The sequence below is a fragment of the Lagopus leucura genome, unplaced genomic scaffold (genome assembly GCF_019238085.1).
Source record: "Lagopus leucura isolate 7727_CA_CO unplaced genomic scaffold, USGS_WTPT01 Super-Scaffold_100002, whole genome shotgun sequence".
Taxonomy (NCBI): Eukaryota; Metazoa; Chordata; class Aves; order Galliformes; family Phasianidae; genus Lagopus; species Lagopus leucura.
The window spans coordinates 21,670,822-21,690,082 of record NW_024962263.1 but is presented as its reverse complement, the minus strand read 5'-3'; the positions used below and the strand labels follow the sequence as shown (position 1 = coordinate 21,690,082).

General features: G+C 38.8%; 1 protein-coding gene across 5 annotated transcripts in view; it reads right to left on the bottom strand.

Moving 5' to 3' along the window:
* CTNND2 (catenin delta 2) overlaps positions 1–19,261 on the bottom strand; it is a 619,837-nt gene that overhangs the window by 240,683 nt on the left and 359,893 nt on the right. For all 5 annotated transcript variants that reach the window (XM_042869378.1, XM_042869380.1, XM_042869382.1 and 2 more), the window contains one exon: positions 4,277–4,471. In XM_042869378.1, coding sequence (XP_042725312.1) covers positions 4,277–4,471 — 195 coding nt within the window. The remainder of the gene's footprint in view (positions 1–4,276; positions 4,472–19,261) is intronic.

Here is a 19,261-nt window from a genome sequence, read left to right as displayed (position 1 = left end):
TTTTAACCTCAGGAATGCCAAACTTGTTCCACCACAGACTCCAACCTCTTCTCCAAGATTTTTCCTCAACCTCTGAAAATAACAAGAGAGTGCTCCAAATGCTGAGTCCAAGCACCCAGCACTCACAGCTAATGTCATCTGCCTGCATAAACCCTACAGAGCTGCTAGACTTCCTGTGATCAAGCTGTGCCACCAGGCATTCCTCATGGTGGCCTTCAGGAGCAGAAACAGTTATCGACCTATGCACCAAGGCAACACTTCAGCTTTCTCTAGCAGTGTTATCAGGGGAGCACTGATACAGGGGAGACATATGCTTCATAGAGCTGGGAGGACAGGTTCATTCTTCTTGTTTAATAGCTGGCTCCTCCTTACCACTTGAGTGAGGTTGAGGACAATGATACCTTGAAAACCAAGAAACACTCTTCACAAATGCTCAACATGTTCTAAGCTCAACACATTCACAGCTCACCAGCAACAGTCTTGCTTTTAAAGAGCAGCACATTTTTCAGCTGATAAAATTCCAGGCCCAGCCTGGGGAGGGTCAAGGTAAACATATTTACATCCCATTATTTCCAGAATGCTGGGAACATCATTCTTTCAAAGCTTTTAATAATGTTACCAAGAAATCACATCCTTTTATGGAAGAGGGCTTGTTTTCATTGGTCTCTTGGTGAAAGTGACAAGTGCCTTTATGCATTTCCAGACAGAGTGTTGTCACTGTTGTCACGAGGATAATAACAACTGATCTCAAAGCACCTACTGTTGTCACAGCCATGTTCCTGTACTGTAAGTCAAAACCAGTAGCCTGGTACCTGAGACACATCGCCTTCTCTTCAGAAAAACTACAAAAATTTCATGCTTACAAAACAGCCAGATTTCACAAACTTGGACTTGATTCATATTTAGCATGAATAAAATGCCAACAATTGATTTAAATAAGACTAAAATATTAGACCTAACCTCCAATTCCACAAACTAAGCCAATGCATGAGAGAATAATTATTCTGCAACCCGTGCTGGCTGTAAGCAAATCTTTTTCCTCTCTTAAGTAACAACACGCTTCAAATTCCAGCAGCACTCATGTAAACATCCCACCAAATAAGTTTACCGTTACAGTCATTAGTTCACAGTTTAAATGAATAAAGCAATGCCTTTAGGTTTGTAAGAAAAATAAATGAGGTGACTGCTTGGAAAAAAAAAATTAGTAGTGTTATTTAGCTAACAAATGAATTCCTACTCAGTAAGTAAATTTAGAAATTTATTGTGAAATGCAGTGCAAAAGTTTAGGCTACTACTTTTTACAAGAGAAGGCACAACCTTTTTAAGGCCAGAAGGGACTACTACATAAAACTACAGGCCAAGAAAGCCTATGCAGCCATTGCTGTGAAGATTGCAAGACTATTTTTAGCTAAGCTTGACAGGAACACACCCAATCATGACTTGAACTTCAAAGTGATGAAGAATTTGTCCTGCCCCATCTGATGTTATGCTTGAGAAGATGTTCTACAAGCTCCTACTACTTTGTACCTTCTGCAATACGTAGCCCTTAGTGTATAACTATGGTCATGCATTTCATTCATTAGTGAAACATGAAATTAAAAATACATGCTAAAAAAATATAGCAAGTAGCAAGTACACTAAATTCACAGTGTGTTACTTACACCACAGAGAAATCTTAGACTATCTCAGAATTCTGTTCACTGCATGTTGATTCACTCAGGCAATGAAAAACTGAGTGGGCTTTATCCTCAGTTGTGTAAACATTCCCAAATGCAATAGCTACTTCAGAGCTCAGAAAAGAGAGAGGCGATGCCTATTTTAAAAAAAGAAAGAAGAAACATTTCCATTCTGCGTCAGAAATGTGGAAGCTTCAAATTCAGGAAGAGTTCTCTCTTTCCAAAAGAGAAGTCATAGAAGCAAATGGCTTCCAAGTATAATTTGCATAACTTTTGTTTCTGGTGTGAAATGTCAGCTGTAGAGAAAGAAAATTAAAAAAAAAAAAACAACAAAATCAGACTTCATCCAAAGTCCTTCAACTACATTTGCCTTCTCTTTTCTCCATCACATGTGAAAAAAATATGTGCAATCTTTAAGATTAAAGATATGACTGTAATACATAAGAGAATGAACTACAGTCTACAAAAAAAAAAAAAAAAAAAAGCAGAAAGTTCTAAGCCTGCCCTCCAATGCTTTTCATGCACACAAAAGAAACATGATTTGAACAATCTGCATTTATCTTCAGGGAGTACACAAATTTACAACCCTTCTTTCCTACACCAATAGTGAAAGCAAATTCCTATTCAGTCTGAAATAGGAAACGGGCAATGAAGAACTGAAAATGTACACATGCTAAACTTAAGTTGGATTCTTACCACTTTCTTCTACTAATTTGAGAAAAGATATATAGCCTTCATATCAGAAGCATGCACATTTGTGGCAGAAGGAGCCTGAGAGCTGGTGTGTCCAGCCCAAGATTCCCTCTGACCACTGACTGCTCTTCAGGCTGGCTGTGCAAAAGGCTGACAGCAACCATCCATACTGTGCAGTGCAGTGGATAGCCTGGCATGCCTCCAGCCCTGTTTCTGCCAGTGATAGCATTATTAGGGAAGGGAGATGAAAGTGAGGGAGGGTCAACACAAGACAGAGCTGGACCAATGTAGCAGTTCTTCAGGATAAATCTGGAGAAAAGCTGAAGTCTGAGTCCCAAATACAGCAAAACAAAATTGACAGGGTTCATTTCTGCTATCCAAACCAGTGTCTTTGGGCTCTTCCCTTCTGAAAAAGCTGCCTTCATGTATTACCCACTAACATCCTGTGATCCGGTTTCATCCACTATAATTGTGATCTAGTTTCACAAGGTTTCCTTACTTACAGAAGTGCCGTGAAGGTAACAGTCACAAGAAAGCCTGCTAGTTCTGCACAGACTCAGAGGACATTTTGCAAGCAAAACAAGAAATCCATTCAATGCATGTTCGTGAAAGAGTGCACTGCATACAAAATAAGAGGCTGCACATGGAATGCAAGGATTAAAGCTCAATGTAAAAGTTGCTTTATTTGCTACCACTACTGTCCAGTGACTTAGACAGAGTCTTGGTCCCAGTCACGAAAGAACAGCAATCTTTCTTCATATATACACACACACACACAAATATGTCTACACAAAACGTGCTACTGTAGTTTCTTTCACTGAAAGGAAATACTCTTCACAAAGCATAAAGTTACTTTAGTTAAGTAATGGCTTAAAGTACTTTAAATAACTACAAAGCTTTAAGTAGTTAACTAAAGAATTCTGTGATTAACTTCTTTAAGTATTTCTCTTACTCTGAACACCCAAAACTTTCATAAAGCATCAGAAACCTCAGACATGCAAGAACTGCCAACTTTGCCCTTAGAAGACTTCAAAAATAAAATAAGTTTTTTAAAAAGTAAACTATCTAGCTCAAAAAAAAAAACAAAAAACAAAAACACAACACTTTTTTCTTGATGAAAACAGGAGTGACAAGAGAATGGACAGAATCTTCCCTATTTGTTTTTGTTGCATTGATCTAAACACTAGAAATACTTGCAACTCCTCAGGCAAGTTTTTCTTACAACTGCTTTAGGCTATTTTGGCTGTAGCACCTATAAACTCTAATTATTTCGAGTATTCAATACCATAAATATCCCTGTTGATTTGAATCTCTGTGAGTTTCAACATACAACTACATTTCACTTGGTTGAGTGGACATTCTGCGAGGATGACACCAATGTACTTCATGGGCAATTATTATATGGATAAAACAGGGATGCTAACAGCTTTAGTCAGTGCCTTTGTTCAATTTTGTGTCTGGGATCCTATGCATAAGCTTACCTGTGCAGGAGAGAGGAAGAACACATACATATGAATCACTTGAAAGTCAAATGAGCAATCTTTTAGCTTCATGAGAAAGGAACTTTGCAGTCCCTTTGCAAAACACAAACTTTGCTAGCAAATAAAAATAGCAATTACTCCAGAGATTTTTTTTTCTTGAAGACAACACAAAAGATTAATAGAAGCACTCTCCTTATGAGTAAGCCCTCTCTCCAAATTAGCTTAAGCTACTGTATACAGCACTAAGCATTTCTACGTTTTGTGCATGCTTTTAGTGTTCTGTTGATAGCTGCATCTACACAGGTATTTTGTTTTACTGACATGCACACAATTCACGTTGTTTAACTCATCAGAAAGAGAAGAATTAGTAGTGAAGAGTAAGACAGAGCTCATAAAAAGACAATCATGCAAGTTATAATCACCCACCTGTACTAGTGCGATATGTGCCTGTGTGTGCTGGTTGCAGAGGGTCCCCCTGACTCTGGCTGAGACTCCTCATAGGGGGCTTCTGATAAACTCTGTCTTCGTAAATAGGATCTATATGATGTTCTGGAGACTGCAGTGCCCTTAACTCGGAGCCAAGGTGGCTGTGCTGGCTGCTGTAAGATGCCCGAGACCCAGCTGCAAATAGATTTAAGAGACAATTAAGATAGCGGAAAAACAAGCAATAAATACAGACTGATTTAATAAAGTTAACTTGAAAGTTGCAGTTCAAAAACAACCAAAAAGCTTTCAATATACAAACAGCGTGCAACAACAGCAGCTAGTTTTGTTCACTTCAGTTCCATCATCCAGCTGCCCACATCTAATGCAAAGTCTATTTTCTTGGAAAGAAGTAACACTTCAGAGCCATATTGTGAAAGGCCACTAAAAAAAATCTTCCATAGGCATGGAGAAGGGGAGAAGCCGTGAGATCCAGGCAGGCCCTGAGCCCAAATATGACCACAGAACAATCACGAAGGGGGAGAAGAACAAGAATCAGGGTCAGAACTGGCTTCATGTATTATGCCCATATCTTAATCTAATCATGAAGTAACTTAAAGCTGATGAACAGATGTAGTTGCATGAAGGCTGATCTGTTTGCTGCTTCACTGGATGTACACCAGAATAGTTGAGTCTTACCAATATTTTTGCCCTCTACCATTTAAAAAAAAAAAAAAAACCTACTGCTATGACTTTCTACAACTTAAATCCTCTGAAGATGAATAAATTAAACATACCATCTGGAAACAATACTGCAAGGATACAAGATCAAATGGAACCGCACAAAATTTTTTTTGGTACTATTAGAATATTATTTTCTACCATGACATTAAAAAGAGACTTGTATACATTTCTAGCTGTGATTATTACTCTTACTTGACTTACTATTTTCAAGACTCCCAAAGATAGTCATGAGGAAGGCAAAAAGGCAGACAACTACGCAAGTAACACTTGACAAAGCAGGGTCTTACACCACTACGTGATAAGGTGCTATTTAAATGTGTAGAAACGCAATCAGAGATTTAACTACCACATCCCTTGCTGATACTCCTGTGAGATTAAAATCCGGGATGCAGGATTCTACTAACTCAGCTTGGGCTGTCCCTACAAGCTGTGTAGCTATGCCTGCTGGAATTCTCTACCACATTCATTGCATTTACAGTTTTGTTGCAGACACACTAAATAGTAAGAAAATCCAAAGCAAATACATAAAGTGATACGCAGTACCAGTACAGGATAGAAATGAAAAGAGATGCACAGAATTAGTTAAATCTCATTAAAATTGCCTGGAGGAAAAGAGTTTCTTCCATTTCCTTCTTTTTAATCAGTTTGTGCCACATTCAGGTTTTCTTTGAAAGTTTTCAACATACATGCATGTGTTAAGTGGAATATCCTATTTGCATTTTTTTCTCATCGAACGTTTTTTAGACTGAATTGCCATTAGCACACTACTGCAAATTTCCTCTTGTTCCCCTTATTGGAAAGGATCTCAAAGACACATTTTACCTAGAACTACTGGATTATCCAGGAAGTTGATATTACTCTTCAAGGAGTATGTTCTTCATGATCCACATTTTCAAGCACTCCTTTAGCCCTGCATCCAAGAACAGTAAGAAGGGCCTGGATTGGAAAAGACCTCAAAACCTACTCGGCCCCAACTCTGTGCCATGGGCAGGGCTGCCACTCACCAGCTCAGGCTGCCCAGGGTCCCATTCAACCTGGTCTTGAGCATCTCCAGGTAGGGGGCACCACAGCTTGTATGGGCAGCTGTGCCAGCCCCTCATCACTCCCTGAGTAAAAAAGAAAAAAAAAATTTCCTCCCAATATCTAATCTCATCTTCCTTCTTCCAGATTTAAACAATTCCTCCTTGTTCTATTATTATTTGCCCTTGTAAAAAGTCAGTCTCCCTCTCGCTCATAGAGCTCCCTTCAAGTTCTGGAAGGCCACAATAGGTACTGCATCATATGGTGACTGATTTTCAGAACAGCCCCACCAAAGCATACCATCCTTCAGAGTGGTTTAAAATACAGCCAACAGGGTATATATTCAAATTTTTTGCATCAGCTGTATTTACTGCATATCTGGTTCAGTCTGTATTTTATGAAAATTGATAGGAAAAAAATGAGCACAATGCTTCAGTGGTTCAACAATGTATCAACAGAACAGACTTGATACAGAATAGAGAACTATACCTCCCTTCTAGAGGTAGAGCAAGCCTTCTCTCCATTTACAAAGTAATAATGCTCTTTGGAGCAATAGATTTTCCTTGTAACTCTGCTCCCAGTGAACAGAAATAATTTTTTCCCGTTGAGCTCTATGGCAGTATAATGTAAACATTAACAAGCTCTCATTATGCTACTCTTCTAGTGAGGTAGCCTTAATTCTTACTCTACCAATTGTACTAAATATGCAAGTGTCAAGTACAGTTCATTAATAAAAACAAACACCACAGTGGTATATTTGATTACCACACATACTATTAGGGCTGGAATGCTGTTGGACTGAATAATAAAGATATGTATCACTGGAGAAACCATATTACAGATTAAACAAACAAGACAAAGAAGAGGGAATAAACAGCAAAAGAAATTCGTTATTACTCATCCATCCTCCCCAAGACATTTCAAGATGACAAAGCTTTCAACAGATAATTGAAGTACTTTTATTTCACAAACATAGCCACCGTTAAATCCCAGAAATGAAAGCTAACAGAACATGAACCATTCTAGTATTCCTCCTTTTGTATCATGAGACTGTTACTGAAATGGTTACTTCTATCACCTTATTAGACAATGTCATGGATTCTTCCTTAAACATACTGCTTATCACCTTCAAAGAAGATACGTCTTACTCTGGATGTGTACATGTAATTTTTGTGTTAAACAATTCATGGACAATGACAAAACCTACTCTGTAAACAAATACATGCTTTTTAAGGTAAGTCCATTAAAAGTGTTTAATTACAAGCAAAATCTGATACTTTCCCATAGGATTTGCTAAGCAATTTTAACACACAATTTCCAAACAGTAAGACATCAATACTTAAACACAAAATACTAGCACACTTCAAAGGTCTTAAATTTTGTAAATAAATAGATAAAAAGATAAAAAAAAATCAAGATCACTTTCAGTGTTTTTATTAAGCTACTGTTTCAAAAGCTGGGATAGTTTTGTCTTCAAGTAAAATTTCTATTGATCTCTATTATTTATTGTTATTATAATACTTAGATACTTACACATTTATTTATGTATCTACACTTAAAAGCAACAGATTTTACTTCATGTTTTAAGTATTACAATAACTAATGATAATGCTGTAACATGATAGAAAGCACAATAATGACAGCAGAATAGCAAAATCCTAGACTGCCATAAGTGAGACTTACTCAAACACAACAAACTCTAGCACAGACATAAAGAAAAGAAGCTGCTTACATCTAGAAGGCTTCAAGTACACAGAAACCTCCAACAAGATACCCTTGTCTCTACTGCTGACACTTACATGGGGTCTGGGAAGAGGTGGATCCTGGCTCCACCCCTTCTGGTCACTCAGGTACACTGCATACAGCCGAGCTCTCCTGGGTTGGCCCTGCCTTCCCATCAGGTGCTCAATCACTGGGTCATTTCCACTACACCAACCAAAAGCTATTGGAAGAGAGGTGTGACATCTGCTGCTAATGCCAAAGATCAGATTGATAATTTCAGAAGAGCTAACACACAATTTACAACTGAAATTAACTGTAGATTTGTAGGTTTTTATATCAAAGAAAATGAAGGGCTGCATAACGGCTTTCAGACAACTGCATCCCATTTCATCTCTACGCTCAGCCCTTCTCCATCATGTGCTGTTATTATGGAAGACATTGAAAAGATGGTTAGAATAATTGATCAAAACCAAGGCTGTGAACTCAGGAAAATTAATGCCAGTGAGAGAAGGACAGGGATAGCATGACTCCTGCCTGCACCTCTAGGTTAGCAGCAAATGGCTACATCCATTACAGCCTGATGCTGTCAGCTGATCTGTATTGTTTGCAGCAAACAATCTGCATTAATGCAGTCTAAAGCTTGCGAGATCCTGAGCAGCAGCAAGGTCAGAATGGAAAAAGCAATGATCAATATACTACCAGGAAGTAATAAACATGGAATTACCAGGCCCATTAGTATTCTCACAGACAAGGAGGCTCACTACTCAGAGAAATTGCTTCCCTGAACCTGAAGCTATCGTGAAGGCACTGCCTACTTCAAACTGTAGTTGCCCAAGCCATGTTCTTACCAGCCACCATGCCTTCAATCTGTCACTCTAAGTTTCTTGAAACCACAGCAGTAATGTGCACCAAGTCCATGCATATCTTTCTTATATCTGCAAACAGGTTAATTCCCTCTTCCCTGACCAGCCCACACCAACCAGTAACACCATATTGGTCTTGTGAGACTACAGGGCATCAAGTCCATTCAATACATACAAAAATACAAGGACAACTAATTACCAAATCTACAGTTTGCCAAGCTGTTAATTGTAAATGATGCATTTAATGAGAGAGTATATACAAAATTCTTGTAAGCACATTTCTGAAGAAAGTTCTTTTTCTCCCTTCTAGTTAAAAAAAAAAAAATACTGAGAAAAAGAAAATTTATTTAAGGGCTGAAGGAACTACAGTTAATTCCTAAGTTATCAAATGGTGTAATCTTTAGTTTAAAAAAAGGTTGAGAAATTATTTGATTGCAGTGCTGGAGGTGCATGACAGCAGAATGTATGGAGAAGACTAAATGGCTCTACAATAGCTACAAAAGAAAACAGAAAGAAAGCAAACAGGATAGGCTGAAAAAAATCCAAACAGGGTACATTTGTTTTAAAACAGAAAATAATTAACTGTAAGAACAAAGATACAGAGATTCTTCTCTGTTCTCTAAAGTGTCTAAAATAAGACTGACTGAAAATGGAATGCCACTCTTTTGCATCTCTGTGGAGCTCACAAAAACAAACAGTGGTCAGGCTCCAGGAGAGGAAAAATGTGAGCCCCCAGACAGGTGCATCTGATGATGGCTACAGAAAATCTAGAACCAGCCAGGTGTTTTTTAGAATTTTCACTGCATGAAGATACCACATTCCTAGAGGCTTTGCTCTCTTCCTGCATCTAAGGGGGGGTAACAGAAACCAGGAGGTAGTGCAATCCTACCTCCTGGAGACTAAAGGGAATCTCTGTTCTTTATTTTTAAGAAAAGCCCTACTAGATGAAGATTTCCATGTTATTCAGTGGTATGGAAAAATGGTTGAGTCCTAGGAAAATGTTTTTGGGGCTCTTTATTTTGAACAAAGTCTCATTCTCCAGTAGAAAAAAAACTACTGTAAACAGACAAATGTAACATGAGAAAAATACACAAAAGAATCCCTAATTCCTTTTTCAGACCTTCTGCAAGCTGTCATGGAAGTAAATACAGTAGACACATTTAAATAATACTGGTAATCCAACAGTTTATATCAACATAGTAAACTGCTACACTGCAGCATTTTTCATTTTAGTAAGCTCGAGTATTAAAGCTATTCAAATTAATGGATACACAGGCATTTATATATGTCTTAGAATGGTTTTTATTTGTGCCCTTTGTAACAGCCTGTCATGGTTTTGTGATTTCTGGTTCTCGGTATTCCATATCATAACATCATGTGGGGCACTGGGAGTTTAACAGTTAGTGCCCCACATGATGTTATGATGTGGAATACCAAGAACCAAAAATCACAAAACCATGACACAGCCTTTAAGAATAACCCTGTCTTGCTCAAGCTCTACAGAGCCCTATGAATCCATGGTACTCTGAGCAGCTATAAGTGCAAGAGCATATAGGGTTGCCCATGTTTCCCGGAATTCAGAGCTCATCAGAATTATGAAATACACAAGTGGCAGCCTCAGCATGAAGAAAACTGTCCAGATTTGACTGGATAAACTATTTAGCCCCTCATTTTAAAATCTTCCATCACAAAACAGCCATCAATGGCCCTGTTAAAGCAGCTTCCTTATGTCTGTGATAGAGGAATATCAATGATGAGATGCAAGTTGAGAGTAAAATTCAATGTCCATTATATTACAATAAGAAACAATTACCAGTAATGTGTTTACACTGGTTAACCTAACTTGATTACAACTGCACTCATTTCAACGCATTTTATCTCTGGCTACATCAGGCTCCAAGTATCAAGCTCGGATTTGGAATGCACTACAATGCAGCGCACTCAGGAGATGTGATTTCTTAACAGGATTGACCACCCACAACTGCCCGTATAGATTTTTCATTTCAAGCGTAATGACAACATCGCTCATGTAATTTGTGATGAGTTTTTCTTAGATTACAAGTCAAAAAACACAAAGAGCCACTCACACGATGGTAACACTGTAACAAGACGGCAATAAGACTACAGGCACAGAAACTACAAGAGAAGCACAGCATGTTTTTTGCGTGCTTTTGAGAGGATAGAAAGAAGACAAGTGAGGTATAGCTTCACTACAAAAATGCAACATGGGAGAAAGAGGATATAAACAGTAGGATTACTGATCTGAACTCATACATAAGGAGATATTTTACAGCCACTAAACTGTCTTGGTTTACTTGTAAAGAAAGTAATGTGAAGCCAGGTGCAAAATTAGAGCGCTGATGGAAGAGGAGGGAAAAGAAATCAAACATCTGCAACAAGAATTTTGGTAAAATACTGACCTTTTCTGCCAGAAATGTATGCAGAAACCTCTCCAAAGTGCTTGTCTGATAACATGCATCTTCTCCTTATACCATCAGAAAAGAACAGTACGATCTACAACAAATGCTACTGATTCTACATCAAGAAATAAACTCAGAAAACAGGGTTATGGCAGCACAACTTGATAAAAAGAAAAATACCAAAGAAAATGTCTCTAACCTAAGTGCTGAAAGTGAATGCAAATCACCAAGAGGTGACAGATGGTTACATTAACTAGTAAGACGTGACAGGCCATATGGCAGGACCAGCTAATGCATACCTCAAGTGCATCAGTTTGCGCCCCCAGCACACCAACGATCTGCCCTAACAAACCAAAATAGACTCTGAAGCGAATTCCCTTTGATTCGAGGTGAGCTTTTTCTTCAAGTTTTCTCATCTGTTTAGGTTTTATATGCGCACATTCTAAATATACTGATTTAGGTATCAAGGCTGTTTTTTTGTTCCTGTTGTTTGGTTTTTACTCAAATATTGAAATAAAGATTAAGGAAAGGAATTTCAGAACTGAACTAGTTTTTATCTTTATACTCTTTTTCCCATTCTCCTTATGCTGCTCTGTTCATAACTCAGGACTCTTCCTACAAATAAAGTAGGTAAATGATTGATTTATCACACGGGATGCCTTTCGACTCACATCTAGCACTGGATGTCTAGAAATAATGACGTGTTACTTTTACATCTGTGGTCCATATGAGCTGTTTTGTGATCACCTCTCCTAAAAGTCCTCAAGACTGCAAGAACATCCTTGCTTCACTTGTCAGTATCTTAGGCAGCTTTTCTTCAGGCTTTCCATTTAAAAGATTGAAGTGCAATATATTGACCAGTCTGGGCTTTTTCTTGTAAACTATCATTCCACTGACAAACCTATTAGCAGTTTCACATTCAGGAGTGTAGTTCACACCCTGGAAATTCCCAGACACAATTTGTCTGCTAACAAGATTACAGGTCTTAGGAAAGTCTCCTGAAAAGAGATTGTCTTGGGCTGCTTAAGGGACACTGCAAAACCTACCTCTGACCTCAGGTTAGTACTTCTCACATCACTGCTAAAAATAAAGGAAGGAAGCAAAAAAAAAAAAAAAAAAAAAGAAAGAAACGAAGAAAGAAATTTGTTTTAAGTGCAAGAAAGTTTAATACATCTATGTAAGAGTTTTTAGGATAAATCTTATCCTTTCAAAACTAGTTTTTATACAAAATGTTGAAATTAATTATATTCCTAAGCGCATTTAAAAAAGAAACAAAGAGAAGTATTTTCTTCGTTTTTCCATGTTTACTTTTCAGTCGTGCAATGTGTTTTTGCTGATAAGTTATGGTTATCAATTCCTTTAATTCTACAGTGGTACAAATCTAGGAAAAAAGAAAATAACCTGAACCAAGCATTTTTGTTTCCTCGCAAGCATTCTTCCTCCTGCAACTGTCCTCATTCTGCTGAAAAGCATTCACCTGCTTAAAACATTTTATCAAAAATAAATTGTTAGTGGAAGAAGAGTAGTGTGACTAGGAGCAAAGAGATAAGAGGCAAAGATAGCCAGGAAGAAACAGCAGATTAAATGTGACAGACAAGTTCAGGGAGATAATTCCCATTTCATTTCTGATCTAGGGAGCTGTCACTGAAGAGAGAACAAAAAACTACAACTCCCCCAGACGAACCACTACTACACAGCAACACCTTGCCTTCAACATGGCAGAAAGTGAAAGACAAAAATCATATATATGAACTATGAACTGCATGATCACATTGGGTGTGATCCTCAACAGGCCCAACTGCTATCACTTCTTTGTCAGGCACTGCGAACCAAGAAAAGAGCAATGAGCCTGTGATCTCCAGCGCCAGGTCTGCCCTTCTCTCTGGGGCTCTTGGCCTTACAAGGGAGGATGTTGGTACACCTGAGCAGCAGCAGTGCAGGCTGCACGCCTCCTCATCCATGGATCATTGCTGCCAGCAGCCAGGGTGATTCGCTAAAAAGGCACCGCTGCCTCCGCCGAGGCAAAGTGGGCTTTATCCCAGTGATGGGAGCCCATGAAAACTCTGTTTGCTGATTGTGTTTAACAACATGGAAAAGCATAGACTCTAAAAGACCCAGCAGCTCACAGCCCTTCCCCTGAACCAAGTGGCAGCTCAGCCAGCCTTCAGTGAGCAAGTTCCCCCAGCAGAGCTGGGTGTGTAGTGGGGAGCCAACCGGAACAGACATCTAGCGCCTAAGCCAGACCAGACAGGGAAGTCTCAAACTGGCACCGAAAACACGTGGATTAATGACTCTACTTTGCAGAAGACTAATTCTCAAAGTGAAAACAATTCCCAGAAAAAGTACCAACAGAAAACAAAACTCTCTGGGGTTAATGAAGCATCAAAGACTATCCAACTGCAATAGCCCTCCACTGGCCTTTGCTGGGCAACGTGGATTTCTGATCTAAACATACTGGCACTCCTGCCTGCTCTCTGTTACAGCAGGTACTTTTCCTACTAACAGTGAAAATGCAAAGAAACTGTTCCAATAAATCTTGACCATGCATTCATCTTTAAAAAAGATGCTTCTCTGTTGAATATTGCACATACCTCTTTGGCAAATGTGACATTCTAGATATACAGCTGAAATCCAAGACACCACATTTGGGGTTTGCTCACAGTAAGAATTATGTTTGCAACTTATCTTCTGTAATTCCTTTTAGAATGAGGCCATGCATTATTAGATGTGTGAACAATATTAAATTTTGGAGATTTTATCTGTTAACGTTTTGTATTCAAACTTGCATTTCAGCAGGAGAATGGAAGAAAGCATCAGATAGCACTGTTCTTTTGTGTCAAATCATCTCTGATAGAATTTTAAGCACTTCCTCTACCCAGCAGCTTTCTACTCCTCAGTATGCATTTGTTAATTCACTGAGACCCCAGGTGCAGGTTTGTGATGCTCCAGGGGAAACGGGTCTATTATCTTTGTCTTTTTTTCAACCTCATTCAAGAAAAGAAATATTCCTTGGATATTCTGTAATACACTACATACTCATCAAGTTTTCATCATCCATTGGAGATTCACTGCATTAAAAATATGAGTAAAACAATGCAGGTTTTATAAATACATCAATTTCAATAAAATCTAACTGAATTATTTAGTTATGCCTGTAAAACATGCAGACCACTGATCACTGACTTTACAATTACAGCTTTTTGTTCAACAGATTGTTATAGTATTACTCAAGCTGTTTTAGGTTGTTCCCATTACATGTGCATTGAGACCTCTGCTAGAACACTTAATAGTAATCTCCTATTATTAAAATCATTATAATTTACCACAGTTCTAACAGGTCTGCTCTGAATAAAAGAAATGCCGACTGTAGAGACAAAGAACAGCAATACTGCTGCCACTGAGACCACGAAGGGCTTAAGGACTGAAGCAAAGGTTATACTGGAGTAATTATTGCAGCTTCTATCAATAAAGTTCTCTCCTATTCCATTATGTTTATTAACATGGCAGCAAGAATAGTAAGCTTTTAGTATGAAACTTCCAGGAAGTCAGAAAAAAATTCTTACATAAATCACTCTGTAACAAACAACAAAGGAAACAAACAGAAAAGAAAATGGATGGTTACAGATTTGAGTAACTTATTTAAAACAAACAAACAAACAACAAAACAAAACAAAAAAAACCCCAAACACAAAAAAACTCAGCAGAGCAGACTATACAGTGTGCCATTAATCTCATTGATTCTGATTATCCCTCAAAGCATAGAAAGAAAAAGACCAAGCTGCCAGAGTCCTGTCATTCAATTAGAGTGTAAGCTACATAGGTTGCTTCAAATGTAATGTACAAAAGATACAAAGCACACAATATTACTTGATAAATTCTCAGCTAGTATTTTCCAATGGAGGCATCACCACTAGCTGAGCATATTTGCAAGTGATGAACAAGTGCCTGTGTGTTGTGCTCATAAAAATCTGTACCAATGGAGGTGACCCACTGTTTGCCACTGCTGAAATGCACCACTCACTGCCTCACTATGCTCACAGCCACTGTTTGGTCTCCATAAATGTTCACCAAGCATCAACAAATGTCAATGGATGCTATTTTTTCTGCATGGAGGAATTCAGTGATGCACCTTTGTTTCATCCACACTCCCATGTCAGATGCCATTCTGCCACGCTGCCCCTTTACTGCCATCCATCACACAGCAACGAAATTCTTGGCAATACTGGTGAGAAAGTTCAGCCCCTACTGCCATACCATCAATATCCGTCTCTGATGTCGTGGGTCAAAATCATAAAATAGGAGGCGTTACTTTAGGAGCAGCCCTCATAAAAAGAAATGGCCACGACAAATGCTGAAAGGGAAAAATGGTGACAGGAGGTCACCAGCAAAAGAAGGGCAGACCTAAGGTAACAAACACAAGGAAGGTTCTCATGATAGTTAAGAACAATAGTATGCAATAAACTGTTGGAGCGGTTCAGCTTCAAGGAGGACTTTAACAGCAGTTTCAATTAGAATGACAAGATGCACTGCAGTCCAAAGGTGACAAACACTTTAGGGATTTTGAACCACCCCATAATTACTTCCTGATTATTCATAAATGCAAATTAATATCATTTGCATGCCAAATGGTTACCTCATCTGTGAAACCAATACTTCCAAGATCACATGACTGGCTGAAGACATTTGCATAAGTTAAGTCTGATTTTACAAAAGCAGCCCGAACCCTACTGCACACAGGGAAAAGCAGCGACATGCATCACTGACACAGTTCAGAGAAAAAAAGACTCTGGACTGAGACAGTAATTCTTGAATTCCCAGATGCTCAGGACAGGATCCTAAGCAGAACAGGACACAAATTAGACCACGCTGAAGTAGGCTGCTATGTTCAGCATTAGCTTCAGATTCTTGTCAAGGTGCAAAAAAGAATGACACGAACTAGACAAGAATTTCACCTTCAGTCTTAAAGAAATGCACAATTTTGATGTGCTTGTTCAGAAACCAGACAAGTGCAATCATGACTTGAGAGCCACTCTAATGTAGTGACCGGTTTCAACTTTTCAAGAGAAAACTGAAGAGCATTAGATAACACAGAGATCCTGAACACAAACCAAACACATCACAGCTGGCTAGTGAGACCTAAAAGCAAAGCCTGCTGCGTGAAAACATGTCACTAATGTGTTACTTTTGGTCACCACTCCCTCCATGATCAGATGCTACCTCCCCAAAAGCTATCAGACACTTGATCTTGCCTTTGAAAAAATGCTGGGAAATCTTTCACCAAATTACTAATTCTTGCCAGGATTCACTAGTAGCCTCCATTTAGAAATTGTAGCTGTATATCTTAGCAGCCTCTCTCATGGAAAGGAAACACAACATCCATTCTTTGTACAACAAGCTTTTTAATGTCTTGAAAATTCAGACAAATTAGTTCAGAAGAGGTCTGGAAAGAGTCTTTCCTGAGCGCAGAGTTACAGTTGTGTACAGCTCCTTGTCTAAAATCCTAACCATGCCTAACATTCACAGTTTTGCTTGTTATAAGATGAGGCTCTGAAACACTTGATTGTATTTCTAAGATATGTATCTGATTCTAAGATATGATTCCTAAGATAAGGTCACTCAGGTTTTTCCTCACTCTTCTTTTTAGCCAAAGATCTGTAATTTGTAACCAACCATCAATTGTGCTATTAGCTCAATTCATCTTCAAAACCGGGCAATTCCTTTTACACAGGATTTATCTTTCTCTGTTCAGCAACTGTTTCCTCATATCACTGTATCCAGAAGTTTCCTCGGCATATTTGTGGGTCTTGCGCCAAGATAATATACTGAAAAAATATTTTTCAAGTGGCCCAAAGAGTTCCTCTTGTGGAACGTTATTAGTCACATCCTTCCTTTCCACTAATTTTATCTTCAAAAAGACAAACTGAGAATTCTCCTTTGACCAGGTCCTCATCCAACTCCATTCTTGCAAGAACATCCATCTTCTCTAGCTTAACTACGTATTTCCCAAGTGGCAGAAAATGTGTACTCAGTTCTGATGGGAAACAGACATCAGATATAGTGTAAGAAAAGATCAGTGAGCAAGTCATTCTAGCACCATCTGGTTTTGGCAAGCTCATGTTGCAAATTACCCCATTAACCATTTACTCTTCAGTCTTTTATTTTTCTCTCCATCAGCTTTTGTCATAATGTCACAAAGCGCTGCTCTTAGCCCTCTCTCCCCTTCCAAGGAATCCAATTTACCCTCCTTTGCAAATCAAATTCTCAGGACTTCAGAACCAAGCCTTTGAAGAGTTTCTGGCACCTTTTGGTGAGCCAACTTAAATCTGTATCCCTGCTGAAAGAAGGTGGGAGAAAGACCCTATGGAGCAGGTTCCTTGTATTTTCTTGACACAGGAAACCTGCCCTAGCACAACAAAGTCAGAGCTCCTTCCCCATCTTTACTTTTCTCCCAGGCAGCACAGTTTAAGCCCATGGCTAGCTCTAGTCCTAAAATCAAAAGGTTTTACTGCCCAGGAACAACACAGCTGGCCACCTGATAAAAGAACTGGGCTCACAGCTGGGTAGCAGAAGGAGGCTAAGAGGCCATAAAACAAGATACAAACATAGACTATGTAAGAGAGAGAAATACGATAAAGTGTGTTCAAAAATTTCCTCACATAAAATGAGAGTTGCCTGAGATTCACAGCTACCTGTATTAAAACTACTATGGCACTTTTCTATCCTTCACTTACATACTACAAGTTACTACTTGATGCACTTGTTAATAAAATCTACGTCATCCAACTGGCAATTTCATATGCCATGCCTTATAATTGTTAGATTAGTCATCTCTTGGTCCTCCTGATTTCAGAATATTAAATTCTGACTTTTGATTCTACGCACTTATGATAATAAACAGTTCCATGAGTTCATTATCACTAGACTATCTCCTTCTGCCCTATGTAATACCATTCTTACTAAAGACAAAAACTGTCCTGTCTGCTCTGGGTCTACACGTAGGCAATCAAGTTTGATCCCAGTACTACAGAAAAATTGGTCTCATCTCCACAACTGCTCTCAGGGAGAATTTGGCCCAATGTAGTTTCTGTCAGCCACCACTGACAAGTCCTGTGAACACTTTGCATCTCAGCACGGGCGTACAGACACTTTTCCACCCACGCTTTAGCTTTAAATAAAGGGAACCTTCCTTATTTCCCCAGCTTCCAAGCTTCCTACCATAATTATCTACTTTACTTTTGATCAGAAACACCTGCACTGCTTTAAAGCTGCTGTGTACACAGCAGAACCAAAAGCTGTTATATAGCCTACCACAAGAGTGCTTACTTTGCTCACTGGTTCTGCACTGACTTCCCAGATCACAACTACTTGGTCTGCTGTAGGCAACATGTGTACCACAACAAGAAATTGTTATTCCCATCACAATAAAAATGAAAGTGTCTTCTCCCTTCCCTTGAGTATACAGAGAGCACAAGGGACTAAAGAGCTCTCCTCCTATTTACTGAGCTTTACCAACAAACACTTCCAGACTATTGCATAATGCGTCACAATGGGATTTCAGACCATGAGGAAGCTACAGCATAGACTTCTGCACCCTTGGTCCAGTGCACAAGCATGGTAAACAAAATCCAATTTACATGACACAGTACAAACACTTCCACTGATGCCACAAAACCTAAGCATCAGAAATTGGACTTCCTCTTGCTTAATGCTCCTTACCCCAAATAACAGCACTCCTTTCTACTCTAAGCATACAAACAGATGAGTCAAGGTCAAAGAGACTTGGGAGGGTCCAGAGTCACACATTTGTCAGCTGGAGAGTCACCTCAAGGCCTTAGAGACAAAGCAGAAGTAGAACAGGCAAAGGCAAAACAGCATTATCAGCACACCTTGAAGAGCCAACCACTGAGACCTATCACAGCCCATGATACTCCAACTGTTTCATGTAATCTCCCAGCCTAAAAAAAATAATACAGATCACAGAATCACAGAACCACGAAGGCTGGAAAAGACCTCCAAGATCATACAGTCCAAAAGGCTTTATCATTTAAGGGCATCAACACTAGCTAATGTCTTTTCATACTGCTAAACAAAAGTTCCAAGAAGTTAGGTTTCCAAAGCACTGTTCTTCAACTTCATATATTCTGTGGGATTTCAGTAGAAAAAAAAATATATAAAAAAATGGAGAGGATTCCAGATCCTCTGATAAAGCAGCTCTCACC